At 41.6% G+C, this 17,263-nt stretch overlaps 1 protein-coding gene across 2 annotated transcripts in view; it reads right to left on the bottom strand.

Annotated features, from left to right (window-relative positions):
- The window catches only part of RSPO2 (R-spondin 2), a 128,438-nt gene extending 111,537 nt beyond the window's left edge, over positions 1-16,901 (bottom strand). For both annotated transcript variants that reach the window (XM_070942060.1, XM_070942061.1), the window contains exon 1: positions 16,808-16,901. In XM_070942060.1, coding sequence (XP_070798161.1) covers positions 16,808-16,901 — 94 coding nt within the window. The remainder of the gene's footprint in view (positions 1-16,807) is intronic.
- Positions 16,902-17,263: the final 362 nt, after the last annotated feature.

The following is a 17,263-nucleotide window of genomic DNA, read 5'->3' as shown; positions in this document are numbered from 1 at the left end:
GAGGGGAGCGGTTAAAGCAAATCAGCCAACTTAGCAATGGCAGCCTTGGTCTGATGACAGACTTGGTCTGATGACAGACGTGACAGAATGACACATAATCTTTGACATCTGCTTTGAACCTTGGCCACCAGAACAGTCTGAATAAAAGATGCAATGTTTTGAACATTCACTTATATTCAATGGCCACTTGTTTATGTCCCTCATGGATAACTTGGAGCATCCATACTATAGTATGTTTGTTGAGCAAGGGGGTTTTCCTCAGAGGCATGAATAAGATGGTGATGCATCCATTCCTCAAGAGGTCTTTGCTGTGTCAAATTGTACTGGACAATTTTTATTCAGTCCCCAACTTTTTTTTTTCCTAGGGAAGGCTGTTGAGAAGCTGATTAGACTGCACTGTAGAGGATCCTGGAAGAAAGGATCCTGGTTTGGTTCTGCAACCCAACAAGACAGAAACAGACTTCAGAGGATAATTAGAACTGCAGAAAAAACAATTACTACCAACCTGCTTTCCATTGAGGACCTGTATACTGCACAAGTCAAAAAGAGGGCTGTGAAAATATTTACAGACCCCTCACATCCTGGACATAAACTGTTTCAAAATGATGCTATAGAGCACTGCACACCAAGACAACTAGACACAAGAACAGTTTTTTCCGGAATGCCATCACTCTGCTAAACAAATAATTCCCACAACACTGTCAAACTAGTTATTAAGTCTGCATTACTATTAATCTTCTCATCGTTCCTATCACCCATCTCCTCCCACTTATGATTCTATGACCGTAACCTTGTTGCTGGTACCCTTACGATTTATATTGACCGTTTCCTAATATGATTTGATTGCTTATTTGTTCCCTATGACTATCATTAAGTGTTGTACCTTACGATTCTTGACGAATGTATCTTTTCTTTTATGTGCACTGTGAGTATATGCACCAAAGACAAATTCCTTGTGCGTCCAGGCACACTTGGCTAATAAAGAATTCTATTCTATTCTATTCTATTCTATTCTATTCTATTCTATTCTATTCTATTCTATTCTATTCTATTCTGTGATAATCTGGACTATTTTAAATCAGGTTTCAGACATAGTACTGAGATAGCATTTGTTGTGCTTGCTGGTGAACATTTGGTGTATCTGAGATAACATAGCCACCCCACCCCACAACTAGCTAATGTATGCTAGGACTTTCCAAATTGTTCAATATGAAATAATAATGAGGTAAAATTTCATGTAGTTTCACAGTGAGCACAATCATTTTTCACTGAGGATTGTGCAAGTCAAATGTGCAAGAGGACTAGTTTTGTCTAGTAGTTAAGGCTAAAGAGTGGAAGATTATAAATTCTAGAGCCACTTTAGCTATGAAAGCCAGCTGGGTGACATTGGGCCAGTCACTCTTTCTCAGCCCAACTGACTTTAGGGTTGCTGTTGTGGAGACAACAGAAAGAGGAAGGTGTGTTGGGTATGTTAATTACCTTGAGTTATTTGAATTTGTATTATTTATATTCTCAGTTGGCAAGACACGTACATCTGATAATTCTAATTAGTTTTGCCACGGCTTCAACCTGTTGTTGCTGCAAGATCTGAAAATCCAGAAGAATCTCCAAATTGCAAATCTGCTTTTCTGAGTTAACATAATCTCTGTATTGTTCTGACTTCAGTTGTAAAGTTCAACACATTCATTTATATTGCTTGGGTTGAATCTCAAACCGTTTTGTTCCATCCAGACCCTTACAGACTTCAGATATTAGGATAAATCTTTTACTATCAATCTTGATTGCTCTGGGGTAGAGAAGTATACTGTAACTGAGTATCAACTGAATTCAGCCATTATGGTTTGTAAAGTACGACTTCTGGCTTAATATATTGGTCAATCCCCTGGTTGGGGTTTATTCTATAAATCAAGTGAAACAAACTATAACTTAGTATATATAAAAACCACAATGTGACAGAGACATATTATTATTCCACGTGCACTTGATTCAGGATAAGCTCCATCAACTGAATGGACAAGGTGTATTAAAAGTCACCCATAGGGACCCAAAGGTGCTTTTTCAAAAGGCAACTGGTTTTCACTTCTCATCCAAGAAGCTTCTGTAGAACTGAAGAAACTTTTCTTTGATGAGAATGAAACATCTTCAAGCAAAAACAAAGAAATTCCAGTTGCCTTTTGAAAAAGCACCTTTGGGACAACTGTGACCAGGAAGACTGAAAATCTCCAGACATTCACAGATAGGAAATTTCTCATGGACTGCACGAAATGTTTGAATGTTGCCATTATCTTCTAAACACTTTCTTACTTATTTAAAGCATAATCTTTGAACATACCTAGGTATGGTACATTTTTCTCTAAAAATAGTCAGAATTATAAATATTAATTAAACATATTTGGTTGGCCTATGGGGCCTGACTTTTGGTACACCCTTTTACATGATTATTATAAACTAGCTGTACCCGGCCATGTGTTGCTGTGGCCCAATCTGGTACTTCCGCTGGGCTAAAACAGCAAGGCTGAAGTTCCAAACTCTCCACAAACATCTCCCCCCCCCGTATCTCTCTCTGTCTCTCTCTCTCCCACCCTCTCTCTGTATCTCTGTATCTGTCTCTCTCTTCCCCCCCCCCCCCCGTTTCTCTGTACTTCTCTATGTCTCTCTCGCCCTCTCTCTCTGTTTATCTCTGTCTCTGGCTGATCTGTCCCCGTACCCACACACACACAAACACAGCCAGCCGAGGGTTAAGGAAACACTTTGGAACGCACCCAGTTTCTTTATCTCCCACTTGGCAGCGATAGACACACCGTCTGCCAAGTGCCTTTATTTTCACAGTAAAACAGAAAGATTAAATACTCAAGAGTCCAAATGTCCGACAACAAGAAATCTTTCTCAGCAATTCCGGACGAGGCTTTAGTGACTATCCAAGGTTTGCTTTGTTCATCACAAGGATCACTGACCACCACCCTCTATTATATAGTCTCTGGGGTGTGGTCCAGTGACTCAGTTCTAATCCCTAGCACGCCTCCTAAGCTGCTGCAAACGTTTATCACGCCTTCGGAGGCGTGCGTCCAGGAATGATGTTTCTTCGTCACTCTGATCCGAGCCACCTGTCTCCCTACTGATCTCCTCTCCCTCGGCCGGCACCTGAGACAATGCCAGAGGGGAGGGGCCTGGAGAGGGAGGCCTGGCTGACTCCTCTTCCTCATGCTCGGAGCTTTCTTCCTCCGATGGGACAGGCTCAGAGGGTGGGGCCACAACACTGGCCCGGCCTCTTCTGCATCCCCTTACCTTTTCAGGACAGGCCTTCGCAGCTCTCCACATCACAGCAGAAACTCGGTGGGCCCCTCCGTCCTCCCTACACGGATGTTCTCTGGGGGCTCGATGGGGAGACGCATAGCATGGAAGGGAAGGGAAGGGAGGGAGGGAGGCGGTGCGACGGGGGTCCGAGGCTGGTTTGGGGCTTCCCGCCCAAAGGAAGAAAGCGGCAAAGCCAGGAGCCACGCTCACCCCACTGGACCCCTGCTGCACAGTTCTCTTGCCTGCCAAGGGTTGGGGAATGATTAAATCCCCCACTATTCCAGACAAAACGAAGGAAGGCCAGCCATCCTCTCTCCTGCCCGTTTCCGCCCCCTGAAGCCGCCCCGGAGCCTCTTTTCTGCCAGAGGCTGAAATTTTCATGTAGGCTCCAGGAACTGCCAGAGCGCCCACTGGGAATCAAAGGCAGCGCTGGTCAAAGGCGACCCCGAGGCTCCAGTTTCCTCCATCTCCTGCTTACCAACTGGATTCGTATAGCGCCGGTTAGCGGCTGGTCTTTCTGACCTCGGGGCCCGTGGTAGCGCTGGACCAGGCACGATTCGGGCAAGGCGAGGGACAGAGGGTTCCCACTCAGCAGACCCAGGCAGCCTCATTGCCAGGTGTTCTTTGGAGGGAGCCCCGAGAGCGGCTGGCGAGGGGGATGGGCAGCAGCGGCGGGTGAGGCTAGTTCACAGGGTGGCCGGGGGAGGGAGAGGTCAGAGCCAGGCTTGGGCGGGCCCCGCCCAGCCCTAGAAGCGCCAGCTGCGAGGGCTTCCTGGCCGGGAGCCGGCTGCCTACCTACCGAGCCTGGTGGCAGGATATGGCCCTCGGGCATCTCTGCCTTCCAAATGTGAACTTTCTTGGAAGCAATATGGAGAGTCTAAATATAAGGAGCCGAAATCTGTTGAGCGTAATCAGGGCTGGGAGGCTGCCATGTTGGTTTTACGTCCAGCAGATGGCGCTGTTTTTCAATGTTTTTCAATGTTTTCCAATGTTTTTCATGCTTTTACCTGTCACAGGTGTGACATGTATATAATATAGGTATATAAAGAGACGCCCATAGTTGAATGCAATGTTGTGTCAAAATTTGAAAGCAATCGGTGAAGAACTTTCGGAGATATGCGGTTATGTACAAACGGACATTTACATTTTTATTTATATAGATTCATTGTCACATCACAAGGGAGGCTATACCACCATACATTATTTAATTTGGCTTTCAGTGACTAGATATGCACTAGTAAAGGTAAAAGTTCCCCTCGCACATATGTGCTAGTCATTTCCGACTCCGCTCATCTCTGTTTCAAAGCCGAAGAGCCAGCGCTGCCCGAAAATGTCTCCATGGTCATGTGGCTGGCATGACTAAATGCCAAAGGTGCATAGAAGGCTGTTATCTTTCCACCAAAGATGGTCCCTATTTTTCTACTTGCATTTTTTAACACGCTTTCGAACTGCTCGATTGGCAGAAGCTGGGACAAGTAACAGGAGCTCACCCCGTTATGCAGCACTAGGCATTTGAACCATTGAACTGCCGACCTTTCAATTGACAAGCTCAGCCTTTTAGTCACTGAGCCACCGCATCCCTTCTATGCACTAGTACTTAACTGTTATTGGTTTAAACCAGTTTGCTGAAGAAGCCACAACAGTCTACTTCACGTATAATGGCAAACTCGTTTTTCCCAATTTGAGCAGACTTCTCATATAGGAGTCTCAACTCCCCAACAACAATCATTGAGAAACCCTATGTTAAGTTATAAAGCATTGTCCATAAACCACAAGAGCTGAGTTTACACTGTCAAAACTAAATAGAAATTAAGCCAGGGTTTTAAAACTGTGATTTAGTGAATAAACTACAATGGGATAATTCATGGGTAATGCTAAACCACAGAACATGACTTATGAACTATAACGGTTGGGTTTGCACATCTGAGCTAAGTCAAAATTAAGCAAACCATATTATGGTTTAGAAGCATATATAAATCTGCCCAGTATTTCTAGATTCAAATCTGCAGCCCAAGAGATCACTTTCAATGATAGCTCTTCAAAGAGTAGTTTTCTGCCTCAGCAAGGAACTCATTGCTATCACACCTTTGATATGGTTTATCTATAGATACAGAAACCAAGTCTACTATTGTTTTGATTTCATGTCACAGGAGGGTTAAGAAGCAGCAGTTTAAAGCTCTTGAATGTACTGGTTGAACGGGAGCCAGATGTGTCAATCAGAAGGCTGCAAATTCCCCAAGACCACAAAATGATCCAGGCAACCCTCATCCAATAATGCATTAGGAGTTCATAAAGACATCAGTGCATTAACCAATTTGGAAAGCAAGCATTGAAAAGTGCTATCAAAATAGAGTAGAGTCAGGGGATGGCTTTTCTTCATAATTGGTCTGCTGGCTTTCAACCCATATAGATCTTGAAATCCTTGCGCTAGTTTGGGGGAAGAAGAGCTACATTTTCTGGCCAACACTCCCACCTGCAACGCTAGTAATATTGAGCTAAAACCCTGGTGTGGTAATGACCTTATACATGACACCTACAGGAACGGAGGACAGGGTCTTCGGCAACTAATGGAAGTCAAACAAAAATGAAACTCTCGCATAAGCACTTAACACACTCCCCGTGGCCACAATCTTCCTTATTCAAAAGGAATAAATCCTATCAGCAAAACTTCCCAACTTTCTTTGATGGTGTGATCAGGTGTTACACTGGGAGTGGGAGGTTACAGGGATTCATTGCTTCCTGTGAAATCTCTCTTAATCACTCCATTGTCACCTTCTTTTCCAGAAAGAGGGAACTTTAGCCTAAAAATGAACTAAAGCCAATTCTCAATTTATGACCATTTGTTCAACAATCATTTGAAGTTGTAATAGTGTTGAAAAAAAGCCACTTATGACCAGCACCTCACACATTTGAGCAATGCACTGACCCACAGGCACATGATCACAATTCAGACACTTGACAACCAGCGTATATTTATAATGGTTGCAGCATCCTGGTGTCATCTGATTGCCATTTGTGACCTTCATGGCAAAAAAGAAAAGGGTCCTAAAACAAGATGCAGTCATGGGATGACTCACCTAACATTGCTTAGCAATGAAAATCCCAATCCCAATCCCAATCCCAAATTGTGGTCTTAAATTTTCCTTGTTATCTTCTGGGAAGAGGCTTCGTGGTATCTGAAGCAGAACATTCAGATTTGGTCACAGTTTTGTTCCATACAGCATCAACCTTGCAAACTCTCAAGCTTCCTTTTTCCAGCATGTATTCAAAATGGACAGTTCATACGTATTTCTAGGTATGGGTGTAGGTATATACATATGTATGTACATAGCATGTCTACTGTGTTTCCCTGAAAATAAGACCAGGTCTTATATTAATTTTTGCTCCAAAAGACACAAAAGCTTATTTTCTGGTTAGGTCTTATTTTGGGGGAAATACAGTACTAAATGCATCCATCTGGCTGACAATCTTAACTGGGACTTATTTTGGGGGTAGGGCTTATATAACAAGCTTCCTGAAAAATCATGCTAGGACTTATTTTCCGGTTGGGTCTTATTTTCGGGGAAATAGGGTATATGTGGGTATGTATGTGTACGCTTTTGAAAAAATGTAATAGAATTTCATTTTTAATGTGTGGCAGTGTGGCCACAGTAAAAGAATGTCAATAAAGGACAATCTATCTAAGTCAAGGACAACCTGAAGGTAAATCGTAATCTCATAGGATTGGAAATGACCTTGAAGACCTTGTAGTCCAATGCATTGCCCAGGTCAGGAATCCTCCGGCCATCCCAGTCAAATGGCTGTCCAGTGTTTGTTTGAAAATCTCTAGTGACTGAGCACTCCAAGAGCTTTTTCCACTGCTTAAAAAGGTCTAGAAATCCCTCATTTTAAGTTTGAATCTCCCTCTATAAAACCTACCAATCCCCTTATGAAACACAAACTCACATTTCTATTGCTAAAGGCGAAAAAAAACTATTTATATTTTTTAATTATTTTATCGTTTTGAACTATAAATAGTTCAAAAGACCTTTCGGAAAGGCATAATGAAAGCAAGCAAGGATGAAAGCTGTCCCTTGAAGGAAGAGATTCTCGCTTCTCAATCAAAACAGGCAGAATGCCTCCTCGTCATTAAAATTGCATTGGGCTCCATCAAAAGAGGCAATAACTTAGTCCAACTTGGCAGGAGATATTCAAGAAACCGGACCTCTTCAGAGCATCAGTTATGCTTTGCTTGTTCACTATAAAGAGTCTGATGTTGTTGCAATTGTGTTTAACAACAAAAAGAGGTGAGTATTAGGCAGTGGTGGGATTCAAATTTTTTTACTACTGGTTCTGTGGGCATGGCTTGGTGGGCATGGCAAGGGAAGGATACTGTAAAATCTCCATTCCCTCCCCACTCCAGGGGAAGGTTACTGCAAAATGCCCATTTCCTCCCGATCAGCTGGGACTCGGGAGGCAGAGAATAGATGGGGGTGGGGCCAGTCAGAGGTGGTATTTACCGGTTCTCTGAACTACTCAAAATTTCTGCTACTGGTTCTCCAGAACTGGTCAGAACCTGCTGAAACCCACCTCTGTGTAAAACCATCCCTTTTCTCTCCCCACCACCATCACCGGCAGTCAGTTGGGAAAGACTGGTCTAGAACTAAGTCCAGGCCAGGTCCTATTCTTAGCAGAATCACTGGAAAAAATCGGCTATTTTGTTAGTGGGAACTTTTTGAAATATTACAGTATAGAGCCAGCTTTTGATTTCGTGGGGAAAAGCAAAGGAAGAAGATATATTCTTAATGGTAAAGAAATTCTATGGTATTTTAGTTTATGCACATAGTGTACCATTAAATAAAAGTTAGAACCTGCTGAATACTAACTCTGGTGTTAGGTTGTAATGGTGGCAGTAGGATAAATGGAGCATTGGAATAGATTAGCAGTAAAGATCAGTTTGCTTAAAAACCATGCAGACAAACCTAGAGAGTTAGGAATCTGAGTCTACAGACTTCATTGGTACTTCTGTCTTATATCTTAATCTAATGTCTGGTGATTATATGCATATGAACAGGAATAATCATTATTAAGGCTGATTTGCAGGTAAGTAAGCATAGAATAGCATCTATAATCAATGTGGTTGTTTTTCCATCTCTACAAGCCAAACAGACCAGTCAAAATTCACTTCCAGCACCCAAATGTCTCCCTCTATAGTCCTTGTATTCCATTTTGTATTTTAAAAGCCAAACCACAGAGCTCTTGTGTTGACACATTAAATGAGTGTGGCTTCTAATTGCCACACAATGTTTTTTTTTAACAGAAAAACCAATTTCAGTGCAGTAAGGATGCCAAACTTATTTGTCAGTTTTGAAGGATTCAGCAAAATCCTAGAAGTTTTGTTCCATAGTTGTTGGATGCAGCTGGCCATGACACCATCTTCCATGTACTATTCCTCTTATTTTATTTTATTTTTTCCTTTGCTGGAAACAGGTTTTTATTTAATCACCAGCCCGTTATAAAACTAATTTTGAGGGAGAAATTGCCCAGCCTGCTTCAGTGGTATGTATCGGTATATGTAAAATCTCTGGAGAAATCAAGAAATGTTAGTTAAAAGAAACTCCATGCATGATCCAAAATCCACAGAGCCAAAACTTACATTAGGGCCAATTGACATTTTACAAAATAGCTGAAACCTTTCGGTTTCCAAAAATCTTTCAACAGGCAAGATGGTGAGAAAAAATTGGAGCACGGTTCACCGATCAGCCACTTTTCCCCTCACTTCTTCCTCCCCAACCCTTTATTTTTCCTGGCTTCTAACCACCAAGACTGAAGAAGAGTCCTTCGAAATGCAAAAGTTTTCAACTGAAGTTAGCCCTGTAATCATATTCTTTCTATATAACTTTAAAAGTTTTATTTTGGTGTTTCATGGCAAGCGTGTTTCCTATTGTTTTGGTTAAAACTGTATGTTGAATCAAAACATGACATGTTGAAGCAGCCTTCTTCCACATGTTCCATTTGTCATTATTTATTTATGAAAATTTATATGACACCCATATCATTCTCAGTGAATCCGAGCATAAAAGTGTAATAGAAAAACAATTTAAAAAGCGATAACCATCCACTCTCCTGGAGACAACAATGAAATGAGCCACTTGATGGGTTCTGGAGTCATTCTGGGCTCTCCAGGCCTGTTGGTAAAACCATGTCTTCAGGACCTTGGGAAAGAATGTCAAAGTGAGGGTCAATCTTCGCTCAATGAGGATGATGTTCCACAGAGAAAGAGCCACCATGGAGAAGGCCTTTCTTTTTGATTCCTCTAGATCAGGGGTGTCAAACTTGCAGCCCGTGGGCTGGATGCGTCACACGCTGGCCACGCCCATATCCAGTTTAGTGAAGGGGAAAACAGTCATGATACATCACGTGATGCCGCTGTCATGATGCATGTTTGATATCCCTGCTTTAGATGGACCTCCTTAGGACCATCCTGTCTTTGTTTGTTACAAAGTTGTTTGTCCCCTTTCCTCTAGGAGTCAGGTAAAGATAAAGATTCCCCTCACACATATGTGCTAGTCGTTCCTGACTCTAGGGGGCGGTGCTCATCTCCGTTTCAAAGCCGAAGAGCCAGCGCTGTCCGAAGACGTCTCCATGGTCATGTGGCTGGCATGACTAAACGCCAAAGGCGCACGGAACTCTGTTACCTTCCCATCAAAGGTGGTCCCTATTTTTCTACTTGCATTTTTACGTGCTTTCAAACTGCTGGGTTGGCAGAAGCTGGGACAAGTAACGGGAGCTCACCCCGTTATGCAGCACTAGGGATTCAAACCGCTGAACTGCCACCCTTTCGATTGACAAACTCAGCCACTGAGCCACCGGGTCCCTTAGGAGCCAGGTAGTGATATATTTTCTCCACAACGAGTCTGTGAATTGTGCTGGGTTAAAAGAGTATGTTTGGCCTGAATTTATCCTATGAGCTTCCACACCTGAAGATCTCTACAATTCTAGTCCATGCCTTAACAAACTAGAACTGCACATCGCCCAAAACCAAAGAGCTGATGATGATTCTATAGTGTAATGCGTAAAAAATCTAGGGGGACCCATATTTTGCTAATGCAAGGGTCCCCCCAAGTTCTTCATCTCATGAAGTTGCAGATTGTAAATAATGTAATATTACTTTCACTACTTTCAATTCTAACAACAACAACAAATGGCAAGTGAATAGAGAACAACGGATAGTTCCATCAACCCTTGGCCAATTTGGAGAAAACTACCGTAATGTATGGAAAAGTGTCTTACCTTAAAAAAAAAAAGGTGCTTTTCAAAGGAGAGGAGAATACTTAACCTTTGGTTCTCGTGCCGTTTTTCTACAAATTAAAAATATGTTTGAAATCCTGTTCAGAAGAAAAACTATGATGGGATTAGCAAGTTTTAAAACAGCAGTGAGAAAATAGTGCTTTCCCCATTTAAGGATTTTCTATCATAAATTTCACCTTCCCAAAATAACTTCCTTCTATTCAGACTTGAACTAGGAATCTTTGGTTGTGATGCAGCCAGCCAAGCATAAAAACGTAACATGGACGTGAACCCTCCATATAAACTATATCTTAACACGTACAAGTTCAATGAAGTCCCCCCAATATATGGCTGAGAGCACAAACAAAAAGGATTGTTTGCAGAAACTGTAAATCATGAAGCTACCATTAACAATTCAGAATATTTTTTTAAAAAAAAGCACTTGCCTTGTATATACATATCAGTTCATTCATATTCCAGCATTTTATGTTTTTAAATAAACAGATGCTTTTAAAAAGCCTTACTTCAAAAAGAAATGATGTACTTGTCCTTCTGAATTGGGAGAGACATCTCCAAGGAGCTACTCTATGCCAGGAAGGCTATTTCATTTAGAAAACGTCATTATGGACTATTTGAATATCTACCTAAGACCCAGTGTTATGCCAGGGTAGATCTAACTCCCAATACCCACTACGCACACCCTTCTTTGAAGATGGGGCATCTGTATGTATGAATGTACATGTAAAGGATCTTTTTTTTCCACAGGAACTTTACTCCTTCATTTTAGCATTTGCGCACAATTCCAGTTATATGCTCAAATTAGCCCTGAACATCCTCAAGCGCATTTCTTTAAATTAACTAACGCATCACATTTTAACATAATTCAATGTAACAAATGCCCAGACTGACACTATAAAGAGACACCAGATAAGTCAATTGTCAACACCAATTCTATTTGGCCAACAGCTAAACGTCCAACAAGGAGCTAAGTTGGATACAATTGCTTTTAGACTAGCTTTTCATCCCAGAAGCACAACTGCTCATCTAAGATCAACCAGGGAACATGGCATCAATTAAAACCAGCTTATGGAGATTTTTTTTTTCAAGTGAGATGGGAGGAAGGAGGGGGATAATTTGTACAACATGGGTTAGATGTCTATTCATTTCAGTTTTCTTGAAACACGGTTCTTAAACCTGCTTGTAAAATGCAGAATTTTTTGCTATCGCCCCTTACTGTCTAGCCTGAGGTCTACAATAGCTCCACATTTAATTAAAGATACAGCATATGGATTTCTTTTTAAGAACAGCTCATTAAAAAAAATGTGTAATTGCTGTCATTTGCAATAAAATAAAATATTGAATAACTTTAGCTTGGAATTGGGATTGGGGAGATGGAAAAAAAGAAAAGCATTGCTAAAGGGTGAGGGGGAAACCTACATAATTTACATCTCATTGGCTATGCTAGAGATGATGGAAGTCACACTCCAATAAACCTTGCGGACATCAAGTTTGGGATATTTGTATTAAATAAAACAGCAACCTGGTTTGAAAATTGTACTGTCCAGCTTTGAAAATATCCTAACAAAGAAAAATATTGTTGGACTGTATTTTCATCAAGATTTCCTTGATGAAGTAAGAAGTTGAATATATAGTCTCTACAAACCTTTCCCAAGACCAACTGAAATAAAAAGTAGAGCAACAATATGATCCACACAGAATTGCAGTCCTAATGTTCAGCCAGTTCCACCAGCTGCAGTTTTTCGTTGACATATCAATGGCATTGTGCCGTAAGATTAGCTTGCTTCTATGAATATCTGTTTTAAACTGAACTCTTAACTCATCCCACTGTTGAGTAATGCAGTTCTAGCAAAACAGCGTTTAAGTCATCTTATGTCATTTCTAGTGTCCCAGTATGCTGCTAAGGAAGATTTATTTGAACAAATGCAAGCCTTGTTCAAGTCATCTAAACAGAAGTAGTAACAACACAGTTTCACCACAACTTCACATGTAAGGTCCCAGAAACTAACCAGACACATTTTTTTCTACTTCATACTAATGTAGCATCCAATAATCAAGAATAGCTTGAACTAAGAAGATCATAAGCTCCTCTTTGTGGCGATCTTTACTAGGAGCCTCATCTACTAGGAGCCCATGGCTTTGTAACCATGATAGCTATAAAGCACTTGGACCCATGCTCAAAACTTGGCAGAAAACAACTGAATTAATAAAGAATTGACCACGATTTAAAACAGACTTTCACGGCATCAGCTCTCAAATTTAATCAAAGTCAAAAAACAAAATTGTCATTACATCAAAGGCCTGATCAACTCATAACATTATCGGGCTCAAAATTTATCAAGGAAAATAAGCAAATGGCTTTCAGTATATTTATTATATACTGTTGTGAGAGCAACATTCATATCTCATAGGTACTACCATTTTTCTTTCAATGACATTTAGAAGAAAATAATTTAACAACCATTTGGCCCCGTTTTTACATGAGAAATTAATCCAACAATCCTTGGAATACATGATTTCTATTTCCACTGACACACAAAACGAAAATGTCAAGTGCCCAGCTGAAGTTAAAGTTTTGTGTATGAGTGCTATGTCCTCTAGAACAGTGGTCACCAATTGGTGGTCCGTAGACCACTGGTGGTCCGTGAGAAAATTTTGGTGGTCGCAGAAAAATTATTTGCCTTTTTTATATTGCACTAAATTAATGATCTGCAGGATTTAAAATTATGAATTTAGTGGTCCCTGAGGTCCAAAAGGCCTGCTCTAGAATATTGCAAAAGAACAAATTTCTCTTCATCAGTCTTCCACAGGGAGGACCATTCAAACAGTCTTATATCAACAACAACAAATAATCTCATCAATTGGACAACTCGTAGAAAGGGATGCGATACCATGGCTTTCTCGTCTTAGAAATATAACCCTATAATCTTGTATGTGTTTAAGCAGAAATAAGTCTACTGAATTGTCTGAAACCTGATTCCACAAAAATATAAATGTAGTAGACTCCCCTTTCTGATGTATTTCAAGTATAGAGTACTTTCAGTTCCTTCTGCTGAGTCAATCTGAAAATTATGGGGTTAGAATTCCAATGTAGCAGCTCTCTTAAGGAAAAAAAATGCAAGACATTGCAGTCTATATGGCTATTACTGCAGGTCTTCAAAGGCAGCTGATAAATAACCCACATGAATGTCCTGGGACAGAAGGACTTTTTAAGCATCCATCATATCCCATCATAAAGTCGTCTGCACTATTATGAATACTGTGAATGATTTAAAGGGCACAGCAAGCTTTAAGAAACCCATACTTTCTGTTTCACATTTTGCAATGTACCCGCTGAGATTTCTTTCTTGTGAAAAGATGTAGGTTTCCTACGCTAAGAGAAGCTTACACATCTGTCCCTGAAGAAACCCAAACCCATAAGCGATTCAACACTTGCTTTCCTCTCCTAAGCCATACCAGTTCAGAGTCTAAAAAGCAAGAAACAAAAGCAATGTTTAGTCAAAGATACTTTGACAAGATATACTACAATCTGCCTTTTTTATAAATAAAAAAAAGCCCTCCCTCATCATGAAAAGAAATTTCTGGTTTCTTTAACCAATGTTTTAAGGTATTTGAGAACTCTTTCCCAAGAGATCTTGATGGTGTTTTTGAGCCTATCTGGTACGTGGAACTTGGTAGATGGGGCTACTGAAGCTTTTCTGTTGCACATCACTTGAAATCTCCCTGGCTGTTTATGTATATTTCCCCCCCTCCCAACCCCCGGGAGTTGAACTGAAGTGCAAGAACTGACAGGGAAGCTGCAGGGCATCAGTGAGAGACTTGTACCACACAAACAGGCTATTCACACATGCGCTTGGACCAACTTATTATTCATTCAGTGCAAAAGCACCACCCACTCCATGAAAAATGTCCTTTTCTCTTTTAGAATGAGATTTTGATACTAAATTCTCTTTCAGGAAATAGAAAGGGGAAGTGGAATTTTATTTCTGCAGTGATCTAATGTCATTGCTGTTTTTAACATCCACTTGCACGTGGTCATCTATGCATATTCAAAACTACTTCCAAACGAATACACGGATGAAGATGAAAGGAACTGTTACGGAGACATTGCCTGTCAGTTTTATTGTCTGCCTATTACTGTGACATAAAGGACTTATTTGAATTATTAGTAGATATTCCCTTCACTCCAGTTGGTTTATTAAAACAAGCCTAATAGTTTGGAGAAGTGGGTCAAACCCTAGGATGCAGTATAAGGAGGTAGGAAATGATAAAGTAATAAACTTCTGGCTAACCAGTCCTGAAGGAAAAGTGACATAATGGATAGCAAAGCACTGCTTTCTTCAGCAATAAAAAAAAACCCAACAGCAGAACAACAGAACAGTGAATTCAACCTGGATTTAGCAAATGAAGATGTTAATTACTAGTTTATAGATAGGATCAACAGTACATTTTGTATCCAACTAGCTGGCTGGTTTGACTGGAGTCTTCAAAGTTTAATAGGGAATTGTACATACAATAGAGAAGCAAAGTGCAAAAATTCAGTTGCAACATTCAGTTCTACCATCCACAGGGGATTTGCTTTCTCTCTTTGTTCAGGATTTTGACTCTCAAGTCAAATATTAATTTGACCATCTTCTGCTTGGACAACCCAGAAGCAAACTATCATTAGGACCTTTTTTTTAAAAAAAGAAGATCCTGGGTCTGCTTTTAATAGCACAATTAAGACAAAATGATGCTCAGTACTGCGAATACACTCTCAAAATATCACAAGTTAGCTCTTCATGGAAAAAATACCCTATAATAGTATTTTCATAGCTGAAGCCTTCTATTTCTTACAGGTGTACACAGACACAGAACATTTTACATTTTAACCCAGGATTCTCACCGACTTTGTCCTTTGTCAGATCTCCCAACAGAATGTGGGAATAGACAACTAAGTATAGGTTGGGCAACATCATTATCAGCAGTGAGCTTCCATTGCCTCTGGGATCTGAAATCTGCCTTTTTTTCATGGTTATGCAAACGTCATGCAAATTTATTTGGAATCCTCGTCACCCCATAATTCCACCGGTCCCACCAGCCTGAGAGATTATTCTACATTTTCTTTTTGTAACACATATCAAAAGGATCAAGAAGTATCAAACAGGAAATGGGATGGGGGAGCAATTATTTTACATGTCTACAATTACAACAGGTCATATGCAGAGGTTGATGATTCTATTGCAACCATACACTAGCACTGATAATGTTACCTAGTTCGGGTAATGAATGTCTGCAAGAAAACAGCCAAGCTCAGAGAGCACCAAGGTCCCCTCGTTTCAATTGTGAGCTACAAATATTCTCCTTTATTGGCATACATCTTTACCTGAGATCTTGGGGGGAACGAAGGGAGAGAGAGAGCAAAGCGTAAAGGCTCTATGGCACCTGCTTGGCTATTTGCTTGGCACATATTCTCTAGTAGTATTTGCTTCATTTGTGCAGGAGCAAACTGTATATGATTCAGCCTGAGCCGAAGATTAGGGCTGCGGTATTGAAATCAGATGGACCAAAAGCAATTAAGGACATTTAGAGAATACATTTTCTCAACAGACGGTGGTTGTTAACTTTTTCCGGGTGCATACAGTATCGTCTGTATCTTTTTGTGGCTGAGCCACAGAGAATCTTAAAACACCGTTAATAGTGGCCAAGCAGAATGTGTTGCACAAGGGTCTCCCTCTTTTGTGGTGGAAGCTTTCAAAGGGTGGGGGGGAGGAAGGGTCTCCTTCTCCAGGAAAGAGGCAAACTTCCAGGTGCCTTGTGCACTTCCCACCCAGCCCGTCCCAATTTTAAATCACATCAAAGCTTAAGAAGAAGAGCCCACCTATTCCAGTTAAAAGGATTCCTGCAGGGGAGATAAGCAGGAAGAAAGGAAGGAAGGAAGGAAGGAAGGAAGGAAGGAAGGAAGGAAGGAAGGAAGGAAGGAAGGTGGGAAGGAAGGTGGGAAGATAGGTGGGAGGGAGAGAAGAGGGAGGGAGGGAGGGAGGGAAGGAGGAAGGAAGGAAGGAAGAGAGAAAGGAAAGAAGGAAGGAAGGAAAGAAGGAGGGAAGGAGGGAAGGAAGGTGGGAGGGAGAGAAGAAGGAAGGAAGGAAGGAAGGAAGGAAGGAAGGAAGGAAGGAAGGAAGGAAGGAAGGGCTGTCCCTTGGGGGAAAGGTGGAGAAGGACAGAAATGGAGGAAGAGGTAGCTCACCTCTCTTGCCGCGTCTCAACCGGCCGCCTTGACAGTGACTGTAATCCATACAGTTTAGAACGATCAAAGCAAAGGAGAAGAGACGAAACCGCATCCTTCGATCTCCGGGAACCGGGGATTCACCAGGCAGAGAAAAAGCCGAGGTTCGGCCGCCGATAGCGGCGCTGGGGGAGTCCCGCGGCCGCCCTCCTTCCCTTCCGTCGAGACGGCGAGGTGACAGGCGAAAAGGTGGACGGCGCCCTCCGGGGCAGAAGGCAACGGCTATTCCGGGGAGTCGCTCAGACTCGCACGCCGGCCGAGCTTCTTCGCCGAGCCCGGCCAACTCCGAGCATCTTCTCTAGGCGATCTGGAGGAGAGGTTGAAAAGACAACATTCAGACAGACTTGTTGCTTTAAGACGGCAACTCCAGGCTGGCTGGCCGGAGGATCAACCCCAGGAGTCAACCGGGATTGACTT

This window comes from Pituophis catenifer, unplaced genomic scaffold (assembly GCF_029215685.1).
Source record: "Pituophis catenifer annectens isolate HBS135680 unplaced genomic scaffold, rPitCat1.0.hap2 SCAF_3, whole genome shotgun sequence".
Classification (NCBI taxonomy): domain Eukaryota; kingdom Metazoa; phylum Chordata; class Lepidosauria; order Squamata; family Colubridae; genus Pituophis; species Pituophis catenifer.
Note: the sequence above shows the minus strand (reverse complement) of the source record. Positions and strands in the feature narration are given on the sequence as shown.